The sequence below is a fragment of the Colias philodice genome, chromosome 2 (genome assembly GCF_061535455.1).
Source record: "Colias philodice isolate Cphi_HAF_F1 chromosome 2, ilColPhil1 Martin Lab GWU primary, whole genome shotgun sequence".
NCBI lineage: Eukaryota > Metazoa > Arthropoda > Insecta > Lepidoptera > Pieridae > Colias > Colias philodice.
The window spans coordinates 320947-338179 of NC_143087.1; the positions used below are offsets into that span (position 1 = coordinate 320947).

The 17233-nt window shown below is 33.7% G+C and overlaps 1 protein-coding gene across 5 annotated transcripts in view; it reads right to left on the reverse strand.

The window, feature by feature from the left end:
* Window positions 1-17233, reverse strand: part of LOC149490122 (uncharacterized) — a 225467-nt gene that overhangs the window by 91375 nt on the left and 116859 nt on the right. For 3 of the 5 annotated variants that reach the window (XM_089701420.1, XM_089701407.1, XM_089701415.1), the window contains one exon: window positions 7219-7266. The exons of the other annotated variants lie outside the window; for them this stretch is intronic. In XM_089701420.1, coding sequence (XP_089557546.1) covers window positions 7219-7266 — 48 coding nt within the window. The remainder of the gene's footprint in view (window positions 1-7218; window positions 7267-17233) is intronic. 5 annotated transcript variants of the gene reach the window in all.

Consider the following 17233-nt stretch of genomic DNA (forward strand, 5'->3'; position numbering starts at 1 on the left):
TTTAACTAAACAATGTTTTGCATCACATTTCATATAAGTATTATATATTCACAGTTTCTGTACAATATAAAGGCTCTTTGTAAATATTTAAGTAGTTGTCTAGTTTCGATAGCTTTTATGAATTTTAGCGAATATTTTGATATACTTCTCCTAGTTAAACAGGCGATAATACTAATAATGAATAGATAATTAATGCCAACACTGAATGAATTCGATTATAAGCGATCAAACAGCGTACATCTGGTAAATGTCTACAGTGCGTCGACCTTATTATTTATATTCGTTACATTTGTTAGAGCATCAGTCCCCTGGGACACACCTACAGGGTACATACATCGTAATCGAGTTACCTGATGGGACCTGTAAGCCATAAAGTTGGTCGCATGTGTGCTGTAAGGTACTATCCGTATAAAATGAAGCTAGTGAAGAATGCTGGTAGTTTTGAATAGCCCGCTTTCACGGTAAAACAAATGAATTGGTTTGAACGATATTTATTTAGAGCAGTATTGGAGAAGAATATAATATTATGTAGAGTAACGTTGTGTGAGTATAGACAGGGGCAAAAATGATTAAATATTTTATTATTCATGCAGCATTGAAGATTAAAGTTCTAGATTGTTCCGAGAAATTATAAACTAGTCTCGGCCGACTCAGTTTATTCTCAGCTAGCATGTGTATTGTATCATAAAAAGTGACTAAAATTCGCCCATAACGTGAAAGTATTCGTAAAATTTCTCTGAAAACTCATAACGAACGTACGTTTATCCATCGTAAACGTGAAACCGCTACAAAAATATATTATTTTGTTACGTTATGACATGAATAACAAAGTTAACCTCAATAAAACATTTAGAAGGAGCCATCGGGGCGTTCGTTAAAACCTTTCATGTAAAACGAACTGAAACGCGGAACTTCCAATTTTTCCCTCCATTTCAAAACGCACCTTTTTATTTACCACACGCGCTTCAGTATCGACATTCAGCCAGTCAGTCAGTCAGTTGCCGTTCTTTTTTTATTTTTGAATGTTTTTTTAGAACACACATTGATATGATATATATTATCTGTCAATTTTATTGAAGTAAAATAAAACAAAGCATTACAATGCAATATTTATGTACCTATATATGCAGTATTCACTCCACACCAACCATGTTTATTTTTTCTTTTCAAGTCGTAATTTTGAATGGGAGCTGAAAATATAACGATTATGGTAGTTGTTATATTTCAGTTTTAAATTCATTGAACTATACGTACATAAAAGTAACCGAACTGACAGACCGCAGATACCGTGTTTACGCGTTAGGGCGCGGGCACACGCACGTGTTACAATACAATAACAACGCGATCAAAGACCCTGTCTACACTGTGTGTTTCAAAATCCGACTCGCGTATATTATTCAAGAGTTTTGTAATATGTACAATGTTTTGATTTTCATCAATCAATGCTTGTGTTACGTAACTGTTGTTTCAATTATTGATACGATTGATTCAATTTGGAGAACATACATAGAATGTGATTGTTTTCCCTGATTTAATAATGTTGCGTTTAGATAGGCCTGCTTATAAAAACTTTTAAGAAAAATGCGCTTTTAATTCTTTTGCGCAGATAATTCATAGGTACTTCAATATTTTGAGAATATCCAAGTAAAGTTGATATACATATTATATTACATAATTCCTGATGTAAAAAAAACATAACATTGTCTTAAAAATGTATAACATATACCTACATCGCATTATTATCTACACACTGTATCTAATAAAACATTTTGCATAATATATAAAAATTGCAAGCCCCATTCATTAAAGATCCAAGAAAATTGAACATGCATTAAAGTCGGTAAATATTAACAATCCATTAAGGGGCAGCTGCTTGGAGCTTAACGCAAATCTTAACTCAAAATAAGGGGAAGCTAGCCCCATGGCGATTGGCAACTGGTCAAATAAGGGTTTATTGCTATTGTATGCGGGAAATATTGCCTTCTTATTTCTTGATTATGTAATATAAGGGTTAAGAAATTGTTAATCAACGTTTTTTGGACTACTCCGCGGTGCATGGTATATGAAACTCATACCACATGTATAAATAGAACAACATACCTATTGATTTCGTGTATTGCACAATTTGCTACAAAAAGCTGAAATTTTAACCGTTATGTCTAGATGAAAACACAATTATATCTAAGGTTTAGATTTAACAGTGAAATAGTTGAAATAAATGAGGGAAACGAAAACGAAACGTAATATTCTAACGATTGATCGAAATATCTATATTCTATCTTATCGTTTGATTTTGAAAAAAATTGAAAAAATATTAAAAAGCTATCTACTTGCTTTCTGAAGTTATATTATAGTTATATTGTTTAACAAATAATCACAAATAGGTGAACCAATAACGAGTTCTTTGTGAGTTAATCCCTCCAAGTAACGAGCAATCATACACAAGTTTGTGTGTTGGATCGTACAATTACGCAATATGCAGGTACAGGGGACTGATGGCGAGGGTCCCAAGAATGCACTCCCCTGTCTTCTCCCTTGGGATGTACGGAATGCTACTGTTTTACTTTTATTGTTATGTGCCTAAAGTGAAAACTTGTATTGATTTTTGTAGTCTTTGATGTTCGCATTCGTTATGGGCATGGGGTTTCTCAGTTACGATGTTTGTTTATTGTTATCAAAACTGCAGTAAAATGTTATTATAGTTTTACATTTGTGTGACAATATTGATAAAATTACGAACCCATTATAGATATTTATAACAAACTATAGCTTTTGTTGTGAAAAGAAAAACATTCGAAGCAAAATGCGTCCGCTATAGACGATGAACAATTGTCCAGCGACCGGTAAACGTTTTACTATATTTGTGTCAACTAAATTATAATAAGAAATGTACAAATATAAAAAAAATCAAATGGCTTATTAAGTTGTAGTTGTATATTTTGAAATAACAAGTAAGTAACTATGTGCATAGTAACACAAAACAAGGAAATGTAAAGAAATGCGAACCCCACACAAGATATTTTAATACGTCACTTGATGTATAATTTAAAGGCCAGTATGCGGCAGAGCAGAAGGGGCAGGCTGAGGGAACATCGACAGATGCAGAATCCCCAGCGATTTGGTACAGAGCACTCAGGGGATAGACGCATTTCTTACGGCTATATATTATGGGAATTGCGTGGAATTAGATTAACGACAAATTGGTGTAAAGTTTCTTCTACACGCGTACAAGTTTCATATAACCTCGTTTAGAATTTTATGTTGTAGATTTTCATCTCATATATTATTAACAATATCATATTGACACTAAATAATACTCGGAATAATTTTCTTTTTCGCATAACAAGCAAATAGTAAAAAAAATCTTTATCAAATATCATTCTTCTTCATAACAACAACAATATAATCATGTACAAATACATTTATAACTACTACTGTAAGTTTGTTTACAATCAAAAACCCAAACTCTACATAAATATTAGTCTGTGCACCAGAAGCGGGTCTGGCGTTAGTTAGGAACGGCAGGGGACAGATCCAGGGCCTAATGAAGGGACGGGGACATTTTTATGGTCAATTTGAACCTTCGATTGTCCCCTACGATTGTAAGTTTAGGCGATATGCGATCGCTCACTGAGCTGCGTAATGAGCCTTTTACTTTGGATTGAAGAGTGTTTAAGTGGATACCCTTTTGCTGATTACGAAAAATGGGGACTTATCTGCTGTTGTTTAGCTGCTTATTTATAAGTCTTTCAATAGTAATACTTTGCCTTTGTGAGTAGTGTGTTATTTATCAAATTGAGATAAAAAAACATTGTATTTAAAAGAATAAAGGTTTGAAACGAACACATAAATTTAAGGACATATTTTCAACAATTTGAAATAAGAATATTCACTGCTTAATTGTATTTTTAGCAAACCGCTCTCATAATCAATTCCGAACAAGACTGTGCATCGAAAAGATTAATTTCCTGCTAAACTTCTGACCGTAAAACAAGAGCACAGCGAAAATAATTCCGCAGAAAAAAAGGAAACATTCATTTTGCTTTAAAAATGCGATAGAAACAAGCTCAAACTCAAACTCAAACTCAAACATTTATTTATTCAATTAGACTTCTTAAAGAAGCACTTTTGAAACGTCATTACATATTTTAAAATTTACCACCGATTCGGAAAGCAGTATCTACGGAGAAGAACCGGCAAGAAACTCCATAGTTGCTCTTTTAAATCATGTCAGTTTTACAATTTTACAAAATACATATGTAACAACATATAAGTATTGTAATAACATGCCAAAGAACTGTCCTGTAGCTCGGGGTAGAAATAACGACAATTCTTGTATTACTGGAGCATCGCAAACATTTAATGCTTAACCATTCTTAACTATCAACGAGTAATCTGAGAGCAGCAAACAGCTGGTGGTCCCCCCGCCCCCGCGCGCCCCCCGACCCGCTGGGGAACCGGGGACCGTCCCCCCGCGGGGAAGAAAGTCTGTTTGTGAATTTAAGTGCGCTCTTTGGAAAACAATATCTTTAGCGTTTTATACAGCTAATGCATGTGTGTACATTCGACGTGATGTAGCCAAGTTACTGTTACACGGATATAAATTAGTGTTTTTTAGTTTCAAGTGGAATTTGAGGAACGCGCAGTTTTAGTTTTCGCTGAATGTAAAACTTTACTGTTTTTATGCCGTTGCGCATTCGTTGTTTTATGTTGTATGTACTCATTATTCAATCTTTATTTCGTTAAATTGATAAATACTCATCAACATGTTTTATTACGTATAGACTTAACCCTTGGCCTAATTTTATCACTCCCTACTAAAAATAAAAACATAAATCTTCTATCATTCATTGTCCAACTAGAGATATCTTAATAAATCGTCCATAGAAAGTTAAAAAACAAAGGACAAATGAATTACAAAGGACATTAATGTGTAGATAAGTTTAATTGCAAGCGATAAATAACTGAGACAAATTGCCGACAGATAGCTGTATCTGAACCTGCGACCTCGCCGATAGTTCTATACATGTGTTCAATTCGTTTCATCTTTAAGCCGCTTAGATATTTTAATCTCCTAATTAAGAAAAAGATAGATGTTTCACATATTTGAAAAAGGGCAAAGAAAGTGCTAGATAGGCAAAGTGGTATCAGTACCCTGTGTGAGATTTGGTGAGAACTAGTGTGCGTAGGGATCTGGTTTTAAGGTTAATTTAAAGAATTTGCATTTTTTTTTTATAAAATGAGCTGTAGTAGTTTGAGTACGTGTAAAACGTTTAATTCTTTATCGAATTGACAATGTTTAAAATGAAATCGTAATTAGATTGATTAGGGTCAAATACCTTCACGTACACAATCAATATTATAAATATAAGCGAATACATTCGCTTATACTTTCCAAGTGTTAACAAATCGTGTAATTAAATACAAAAATCAATACAGTGTCATACGGATACATCGTTAGCGCGTGTCAAAAGCCGGCGGGTGAATTGGTTGAGCTGAATAACCTCAAGCTGATTGCAAATAAATGGAACACTAAATTATTTCCCTCACATCATTATGAAAAATTTCCAATTGCAAATGTAAAAAAAGAGCCTGGTATCATCTCATACACACCATTTGATCTGGCTTTAATTTTATACATATAAGACACTATAATGGAATTCAGTTAATAAGCTTCTCAAACACCGTTTCTGATCTCAATTTAAAACGACTACTTTACACAATTTTTCGTTATCTTTAGTAAATTTAAAAACTTGTAATTAAATCCTGACGAAAATGTTTTAAGCGAAAATTCACCTCCACTCTCCTTAAACCTGCTTAAACTAATCTTTAGAACTACATAGTACTCCCGCTTAAGTATTAATACAAAAACACGCTCGCAAATTACATGCTGCTAGCACCTTAGATAAAATCTTGGAATTTAAAACCCGGGCGCACACGGCCAGTAGAAAGGGTACTTCAGACAGAACACACGGTAAGAATGCTTTTCAACCCTGCTTCACTCGTTGTAATTGTGATATCTATAGTAAGTTTAAAATGTGAGACAATTTATCAAAGTCGTTTTACTTTAGCTTCGAAGACGTCGTTGATAAATGATCTTTTTGTATCAATTTCATTACTCGGGTTATTTTAATTTGTTTTTCCTTACTCAATTTAGATTGTAAATGATTAATAGTTACTGTTAATGAATTATTGTTCAAACTCAACACTGGAAAGTGATATTAACAATGCAGTTCGACTTTAATGACTTGCTGGGTTGACATGATTGTAATATGTATTTATGTAAATGGTTATCATTTTTGCTTCTGGACGTTTTAAGCATTTAAGTTAGTCTTATGGTAAAGAGGATACAGATTATATTCTGTAATCGTTGGGTTTAGCCATCTTATGTTGCTCATACTACAAGAAATATGCAATAAAGAAAATAAAGATCGAAACAGGCATTCTTGAGATTGTCATGAATAATAATAAAACACGGGAAGGAATTACATTGTTTTCTAAACAAAAACACAAAGTTGCGGATCAGTTCACTGTCCCACGAATAATCTGAAGGAAATTATTATAATAAATTCAACGAGACAACGGCGAAGCGTGAACTTAGCGTTACGAACTCGGGAAGGAAAGGTTCAAAGTTTGTCCGAAAAAAAGCGGAAAAGCCTGAATTTATCCCCGCCATTTCCGATGTTTGAGTGCGTTCCTAAATATTATTCCGACCTTTTGTTTCACAGTTTAATATTCGCGGATTGCGTGACCGAAAGGCTATTAACGCAGAGAATGGAGCCTTTTATTACACCTCAAAAGTTTTAAGACGTTTGATAGAAACAAAAGTAAGGAATCAAAGGTTTGCGATTGACAAAATACCCAACAGAGCTGTGTGCCGTAATTAGACGTCTCTGACCGGCGGCTCGAAATCGCTGAGGAATTTTATTCTTCGGAATCCGAAGCGGCTTTTATGAAAACTGTCCCCTTCGAGATTTCGTAATTTTGCTTTGAGTGATTCCGGCACGAGCAGGCAGATGGCGCGATATGGCCCCTAGTTTTATGAGTCAGTAGGCAAAAGTTAGGTATGCTCGTAAAACAAAGGGAATCTCGAGGGCGAAATAGTAATAATTGAGTCGCAGATTTTTCTTTGAGATTCCGCCGTCGTATAAAGCGTTTTATTAGAATTCGGTTGAAATATGCTATCGATGGAATTTGCTTGAATAAAATCGTACTCACCGTTTCGTTTGTGGAAATATTTGTTTGTAGGTTGTCTGCGTCAGTCTTCTGTAACAAAGAATGGGGTTTTAATATCGGTTACGGCTTGTTTATTTTGGATGGTACATTGTATGGTGGAGTCGTTGTGGGATGCTTGGAATTGGATTACCGTCGAACAAACCGTACTTTTGCGAGCATCGACATGCATATTCATCAGACGGGCAGGGTTCCGCTCGGCGGCGTGAGGCGGACACACCTGCGTTCGAATAAGGATGCGATATGCCGAGTCTATTTGGACCTGACAACCACTCATGTACATTTAGGTCAGCGGAGGATGCCGCACTCCAAGACGTACAATACATAATGCGGATTTTGGTATGAATTTAGAAATGATATAATATTATACACGTGAATGTTGTGGTACGTAACAAAAAATATATTAAAAATTGTATTGAATAAACATTTGATAAGAACTGTACATTTTTTTATTCGATAGAGTAAACAACGTAAATCCTGTGATTGGATTGATTTGTTGGATGAATATAACATATAAACAACATTTTAACAAGTAGGTAATTCACTTCAATTATTCTACTTCGACACTAATTGTTCTGCTTATATTTTATCGAGCTGACAGTTACATATGTGAATACGTGGTGAATACAAACTATAATAGAGCAGCAAGCTCCAAGCAGCATAGATAAGGTCCATAATATGAGGGTATTAGATGACTTCAACAAGCTGCCAGTCTCACTAATGCAGGATCAACTTGGCTTTGCTTTATTGTCTTTTAAATGTGGTTTTGTGTAAGTAAAAGGTATATCATTATAGAAATATAGTATAGATCTCGGACTAAATGCTATTTTTAAACTGCGACTATAATGTATATAGATTCCATTTTATAAGTAGAACGAGTCTAAAACAAATGTTTAAATTTTATCCAGAAGTTAAATTTCAGCGAAACAGTAAATGCGCCAAGATTTTCTTGTTGCATTGTTTAATATAATATTGTGGCGAGTTGTTTCGGTAAAAATTCTCGTATCACGTCGTAGAAAAGTTTTTATTATGTTTGCAAACAGCTGTCCCGGTTAATATTCGGATATTGTCCGCGCAGCGCCGGGCGCCAGGGGAGTGTCACGGCTGCTCACTTACACGCTTACAAATAACCTAGTGTTAAATATCGTTAAAAATGTTTTTTTTTTATGAGAATTGGAATAAAGCAGATCGTGGGGTGATTTGTATGGTTGAGTGAAAGATGCGGGTGCGGGTTTGACGAACAAACTGTATTCTTTTTTTCATACCTAGTTTTTGGAACACTTTCGAAAGAAAATAAAGTTACCATTGAAGTTTTTAAGTTGATACCCTACATCTAGATCTAGTTATGTCTTTTTATAAATGAACTACTAAAATATAATACGTCTTATTTCAACCTAAGTAATTATAATAACCTACTTGCTACGTTTATCTTATGAAATGATTACCTTCTAACGTATTCCGTTTGGGAGCTATTTAAGAATTCTTATTTTGTTCTCAAAACCCATCTTGTTAGCGTAGGTATGTTAAATGTTTAACAGCAGCCAGAGAGCTCTCGCACTAATCACCTCGCCTGTCATTGCTTCACTAATGTTGGCCTAACCTTCACTTTGAAACCTTTTGTTTAATATCTTTTATACTAACAATGTACACAAAGAGCCACTTATTCCTTATGAGTCAAAGGCAGCTATTAAGGGCATAGAAGAAAATGCTTTATTATGCGCAATTTTGTCGATATTGCCAATATTTCTTGAGCTATTGGTTTTGGATGGTCTTCAATTGATATGATTGAGAAATAAAAGATTTTAACATTTCAGAAAAGCAACTAATTACAATCATGAACGAATTAAATATCGCTTCAACAAGAAAAAGAAGCTTTCGGCATTTAAATCTTTACTATCTACTATAAATATCATTAATTGCGATATTTTATCAATCTAATCTTGTTCGAATTAAACTATCAAGAACAATATGATTTACATTGAACACAATAATTACGATACAAATAAATTAAGGATAACCGTAATAACAAGTTTGTTTCTGAAAGCGTTGACTAATTTCATTCCACAAACATAAGTCACGTAGTATATGAAATAATTTGCTAGCCTAGACCGGTTCAGCACAAAGGGGGCGGCACGTACGTGGCCGTGACAGAAAATACCTAAACTAACCCCTTTCTAAATACGCCCGTACCACTATTAGGCAAAGCTGGCTTTGACCGCCCTTTGTTCACCGCCAATTACTATTGAGTTAGACCATCTACCACACCTTATTGTCAAAGCGAAATCTTATAGACAGAGATCCGTTCAATCTCTGTGAACGTCGTACATAGCTACAGGAATATGGAGAACACTGCGTACACGTTTTGATTTGGGAACATAAAGAGCGATGTATTGCAGGGGACTGACGATCGTCGGGACCAGACGGTATATTACAACGTGCTTGAAACTTCCATCCTTTGCAACAATAATCGAACAGTTCTGGAATTTTGGGGTAGAAATTAATAACAGTGCGTTGAAGTCGTGAAGGTATAATATATCATGGTGATATTCATTGTTCTAACAATATTTCGCTATATTGTGTACTATGTAGGAGTCTACAGAGACTATATTCTATCTACCAATACGTTACGAATTTCCTAGAAATAAGTTTCTAATAAAGTAGATGACATTCAAACTACTATATATTATCTACTATTCATATTAAAATACAAATAAAATAGAAATCAATATTTTCGGTTGATTACTTTTATTGATATTATCAAGATCGTTCGGGAATAAACATACAGGGTAAAAAATATTTTAATAAAACCTAGGCTAATACAGTTCTTCCGAGCTCCTAAGAGCAAATACACTTTCAGTAGTCCATGTACGTGGAACAAAATGCCTGACAACTATAAACCAAAAATTTAACATAACGATTAAACAGAAGTAAGAAAACGCTCACAAGAATTTATTTTTATTTCCCAGCAGGTGTGAACTTGCTGTTGAACCCGAAAGAGAATAAGCAGTAATGTAATGAACTCTTTCTTTCTTTTGTTTTAATATGTATATACGATTTCGGTTTTATAATTACGCGGCATAATTTTCGGAGAAATTAAAAGCAGAATTCAGCCAGATAAAAGCTAGTTTTTAAATTCAAAATAGAGAAATATCAAAATATGTATAGAGTTAGATAGTGTGCATCACAACACAATTCACTATTATTATAAAGTTGATTAATTAGTGAATTTAATAACGAGAGTTTGAAATTATAATTAATTAGATGAAATACAAATAATATTCCCATGAATTTTGTAAAATAAATTGGACTTTCATTCGACAATCGGTTTCTATTAAAAGTAAATTTGTTGTTACTTTTATAACTGATACAGAAAATATATTACTTTTATAACTGACACAGAAAATATATTCATATCTTGTTCCGTTCGTAATTTTTACGCTATTGAAAAGCATTCAAACAAATTTATTTTCATTCATACCTACAATACTATGCAAATTCTTTGACTAAAATAACGTTATCGAAAATAGCGAATTTAAAATTGGCGTTAATGTAATAATTAGCACATATATTTGCTCACATTTCACTTCCCAAAGACAACGATGATATTAACTCAGTTTGGATCCCGCCGACATCCAGCTGTCAACCTCCGGAGTGCGACGTATTGACAGCGCCACTACAATATGCACCCTCTGACAGACGGGTTAAGGTTCAATTTGCATGTTAACGTTTTTAATCCTCTCCCGTCACGGAATAACTATATCCGTGGTGATATGCTTTAGCTTAATTCGGTTATAATATTGAAAATGTAACTTGCGTATTCAATATCGTAAAATATAGGCAGATGGTCTTATTTGACGCCTGCATATATCAATAGGAAACTATACAACTAAAAATATCAGAGAAATATCGTTATTCTATCTCTATCTCAGAACTTTTAATTCATGACAAATTTTATAACAGTTAATGAAATAGTATGGACTATAGACAAATGACAAGCATCGATTCGGAAAGTCGATCCGATAAGTATCGGCAAAAAACTCGATATTCAAGCGGCAGAAAGTTGTACACATTCGGCATTCCAAAGACAACATATCCTAAACGTCACAAAGCAAACGTCACAACCGCGTGCGAGTTGACAGCTCTGCGGCAGACGGGGCCACACTAATGCATAAAATTTCACACTGCGGCCGCAATTTAAACCGATCTCATATTTGAGTTAGACGTGCTTGTGATAGCTCGATACGGGATCCGAATATGCAAGACGCTAAATTGCTTTTCGGAGTTCATCTTTGTTTGGTTGACAAATGCATGGAACGGCTCGAGTCACGTCTTTGTGTTTGTAGTGTCATATCGTTTTGTATATTTTCATATTTATTTACGATGTATATAAATATGAAAATATATAATCAACTTTCGTCAATATTCGTTATGCTTCACCTATGAAAATTATTATACTTATTTGTAAATTATTTGATATTTTCCAGATAAATTCAATACTCTTTTGCACTGATGTACGAAGTAACGAGCAATAATTCTATAAAAGAAAACATAGTTTCTTACAGAGGGAAGTTTGTTACAAATTACAACTTTTATGGGAAAATTTTATCACTCTATCATATAATAATGGTTTTGTTAACAACTGCAGTTGCAGTGTAGAGTGCCTTACGTAATTGGTAAAAATATGAAGTCAAATAATTGAATTGTTAAAAAAAGTCTCATAAAAACAAGCAAGAGTCTGAACATTGGAACACAAATATCTCCTGTGTATTTACATGTCAAAAATAATACAAATAGTTTGTTTTATTGAATTCTGTTACAGTGGAGTGGATGTCAACTGAACTCGTGTTTATTATAAAAATAAATGACGTTCAATATTGCAGTGCGGTTAATGTTGGAAATTAGCTTTTACCTGCGGGTTTGCTTGATATAGCTTACATTATATAGTGTAGGCTTATGTAAATCCAACCATAATATAATATATGGCTAACGAACTTAAGGGGGCGCATAAAGCAAAATAACCAATCTTCTATTAGATGATACGTGTAATATGCAAGACCAAATCTAAAAAATAAAATATATATCAAACTAGATGATATGTTCAACGATTCTGTTTAATCAAAAACATAAAATATTAAAATTTACTCGATAAAAAAAAATCATCAAGTTAGCTCTAATTTTCACACTTTTACGTTTTCTACTTGACATGGTAATACTTATTATGATTTATTTTTCATAAACAATTATATTAAAACATTTGCAAGATATTTTTCAGAGCATTTTGTGTAATTACTTTTAGTTTTGGATTTATCTGCGATAAACCACTTTTATCGTGACAAAATCAAACGTTTATCTCGAGAAAAAAAGAGCGCCAAAAGTGGTTTATCGCAGATAAAACCAAAACTAAAAGTAATTACACAAAATATCTTGCAAATGTTTTAATATAATTGTTTATGAAAAAAAAAAATCATAATAAGTATTACCATGTCAAGTAGAAAACGTAAAAGTGTGAAAATTAGAGCTAACTTGATGATGTAAAATCGGTGTAAAATGCAAAACAGTTCTGTTTCAGAATTTAGAAGTAAGAGTAGATATTTATAATTGTAAATTTAAAAGCAGCTAAATGCGCCTAACTGGGAAACTCATTTATATATCAAGATTAGAATATTCATCGACAATCTGTTTGCAGCGTGGGCATCACTATCTGCGGAGAGCGCGCTGATTTATAGTGACGTTCGCGGTGAGTTATCGATATCGACGCTTCGTTTGATTGCCTTATTGCCTTTTGTTGGCTGTCCGAATATTTTAGCTTATAATTTGCATTCATTTCGCAAACAAAGAGAGCGATTTGTATTGCTTTCTGTTACAGCGGCTTTTTGACGTCGTTCAGCGGCAGTCGTGACTGACCAAGATAACTATTTCAACATCGGATAACTAAAAACGTAATAAATATTTCGTATTTATTGTAATCGATATTGAATCTATTTGGCTTCGAGGATTTAACTGTAGGTAAAGATCTATAAGCTTTATAGCAAATGTTAGAGTAAGATGTTAAGAAGAAAAGATGGAGATTTTTATTTACCCTATTCAGTTTATACACATGTATATTGGCACATGTGTAGCTAGAAGGTATAGTAAGTCTATAATTTGTTAAAAAGTTAAATTGAAATAATTAACCTCTGTATAATCTATTAACATAGTCAATAAACTAGATAGACAAATTATTATAAGTACATAATATAATAAAGTTTGTTTATCAAAATTATACACACCTACATATTTGCTTAATATAATGTCTTAAACTAATTTTCATATTAGCTTACTACTCCACTCCCCACATACACATAAGTTATAAAAGTACAAACTACAAGATTTACATACCGAAATGCAATAAGCAATTATTATCCTCACACACACACAGCAAACGAAGACGACCGTCGAGAGCATTATAAACACCATCGCGCAGTAATATCTCCAATTCCGCACAGAATTATACTACATTGCACATATACGATATTTATGGTCCACTTTAATGCTCGATAAATTATGCACATCACTATTTAGTTGCTAGAAATATATTTGAGTGTTTCTTAGTTTAGTTCGTGAATAACAATTTTCCGGTAGTTATAAAATAGTTTTATGCATTTTGTGGAAGCGTGTGTATTTTGAGGTTTGAACTTTTATATAGTTATTAGTTATTTAAGTTAAAATATGAGTGTTTCAGTAGTGTGTGTTCAACACAATGAATCAGAAATATCTTAGATTGCTCTATGTACCAATGTCAGTAAATGAACTCTACATAGACAAGTATGAACCTTGTTTGGTGAAATATTTTTCAGCGAAACCCTATAACGTGACAGAAAAATTAAAAATAAGATTCAAAACTGCATAATCTGAAAGAGACATGAGTTAAAATGAAGGAATAAACCACAGAACAATGTAAATATGTTATATGAATAAAATCGTAATTAACGAGCACCGCCGCGTGCAACAGCTAGTTAACCCTGAACAAACGATTGAACAGGTCAAAGAGTATTAAGCAAAGAGAATGTAGAGCTATTTCATATTTCCGGAGCGTCCGTACCTGCGAAGATTTTAATAAAATAATATCCAGGCATATTGGGCGGGCGGCGGGCGGCGGGCGGCGGGCGGCGGGCGGCGTGGGCGGACCTCGTACTTTCGGTTATTATTCTTTTTAATTTTTAATATTGTTTTAAATAACAGAATTTATTAATGTTTCACGATTGCGGAATTCTGTATATTGGATGTATTTACTTTTTTTAATAGCATCCTAGGCTACTATTGCTTGATGAAATGAAAAAGTTCACGACTGTAAAATGTTCTATTTTTTGATAACTTCATTAGGTATTCATACAAGAAAAACAAATTGATAAATAATGAAGGAATATGGCGGATGTAATCTAGTCTGAATAATGATTAACATTCACTAAAATATACTAAAATTGTGTGATAAACTCGTTTTGAAAACTTCAGTGTACCGTAAATATGTCAAGTTCTAACATACACCGCATACGTAAATATCACATTAAACACATTCGCATTAAAAACTTACAAGTCATATTCCGTGTGAATAATAGTCCCAAATGCTTCGGGGACTCCACGCATTCGTCCTCATTCCGTACAAAACTGCCCCAAATGCGTCGGGGACTCCACACATTCGTCCTCATTGCGATCAAAACTGCAAGATGCATAATCCCGGTTACACAACGAACGTGGCACGCCGCCAAACGTTATAAATGTTTGATTCGGTGCCACCGATTTGATTTCTCACTACTTTATTATTAAAGTGAACGCGATTTACAATGCCTTTAGATTTTGGCAGTGATTGCACTTCGATGGATCGGGGTTTTATATTTTTGAAACAAGTTGTTGGAAGAAAACATGATCTTTATTATCAATGTACAGATTTTATTTTTTCAGCTTATTTAATTTTAACTCCAGGAAGAAACTTAAGTACAATACAAATTAATATCTAGGAATACCTAACACCATGAAAGACAAAGCGCTACAATGGCAAAGAATTTAAATCCTCTAGGTCTCGTGTAAAACTTACATCTACAAGTAAAATACTTACAAAAGATAAACATAATTATTAATTACTCATAAAAATACGTTCAACTCATTTTAAACTGTAAAATGTAATAAAAATGTCGAATTAACTAAACCACTCGACATTTTGTTATATAATTTGATACTATAAAGAGTTTACAATATCTTAGTCACTTGATATTCCGCGATCTTGATGAAAATTCCCTTCGAGTGTCGTTGCTTTCTTTATTAAAATCAACGAAGATTCGAGAACTCTTACTATTGTTTTACTTTATAACAAAAGATTTTGTTTTGCGAAATTGTTTAAGAGCTTCTTTCATTTTTGTTACATATTTTATTCTCCATCAACTTACATTACAGTATAGATGATTTTAGTTTTCCGTTGGGAATTACTTGAGTTTAACTTAAATGAAATAAGTCTGAAAAGGAACTCTATTAGTTTGAAATACTAAATACGACAACGATAATTTCAAAGTTATTTTCAACTAGCGACCCGCCCCGGCTTCGCACGGGTGCAATGCTGATACAAAATACACTACAGAAAAACTGTGAACGTCACTACATAGTATAAAACAAAGTCGCTTTCCCTGTCCCTATGTCCCTATGTCCCTTTGTACGCTTAAATCTTTGAAACTACGCAACGGATTTTGATGCGGTTTTTTTTAATAGATAGAGTGATTCAAGAGGAAGGTTTATATGTATAATAAGATCCATTAAGTAGTGGAGAAGTACTGTTATTTTTGAGGTTTCTAATGTGATGTCGTAAAAAATTACATTTATTCCGCTTACATTGCAAACGCAGGCTGAACCCTACGAGTTTTATCAAAATAATGTACTAAGTATTATACACATTGAAAAGGTCTACAGAAAAGTCCGCGATGGTATATGTCTATCTCTTATGGATAACCCACAATAACTTTTTTTTGCCATTTACTTTTTACGACAAATAATGGCTAATTTTCGAAGCGATTTTAACCAATACAGCATTAATCCTTAAGCAATTAAATACCATGGATACATTGTTCATTTAATATAGATCTATATGGCCCTTTACACCGCATGATTTAAGTGAATATTTTCGAAGATATTACAGATTTAAAAATTGCGGGACGTAGCGTTTGCGGCCGCCCGGCTATGTATTTTATACCCGTGCGAATTGCGATGCCGGAGCGGGCCGCTATATTTTTATACCTATACAACGTTCACAATTTTTCTGTAGTGTATATAGTATCAGCATTGCACCCGTGCGAAGCCGGGGCGGGTCGCTAGTTGTATATAAAATTAAAAACATAGCGGCCCGCTCGACTCGCCCGATAGCCGGGCGGCCGGCCGGTACCGCCGCAAACGCTACGTCCCGCAATTTTTAAATCTGTAATATCTTCGAAAATATTCACTTAAATCATACGGTGTAAAGGGCCATATAGATCTATATTAAATGAACAATGTATTCAAGGTATTTAATTGGTTAAGGATTAATGCTGTATTGGTTAAAATCGCATCGAAAATTAGCCATTATTTGTCGTAAAATGTAAATGACAAAAAAAAGTTATTGTGGGTTATCCATAAGAGATAGGCATATACCATCGCGGACTTTTCTGTAGACCTTTTCAATGTGTATAATACTTAGTACATTATTTTGATAAAACTCGTAGGGTTCAGCCTGCGTTTGCAATGTAAGCGGAAATAATGTAAAAATTTACGACATCACATTAGAAACCTCAAAAATAACAGTACTTCTCCACTATTTAATGGATGTTATTATACATATAAACCTTCCTCTTGAATCACTCTATCTATTAAAAAAAACCGCATCAAAATCCGTTGCGTAGTTTCAAAGATTTAAGCGTACAAAGGGACATAGGGACATAGGGACATAGGGACATAGGGACAGGGAAAGCGACTTTGTTTTATACTATGTAGTGATTAAATTGAA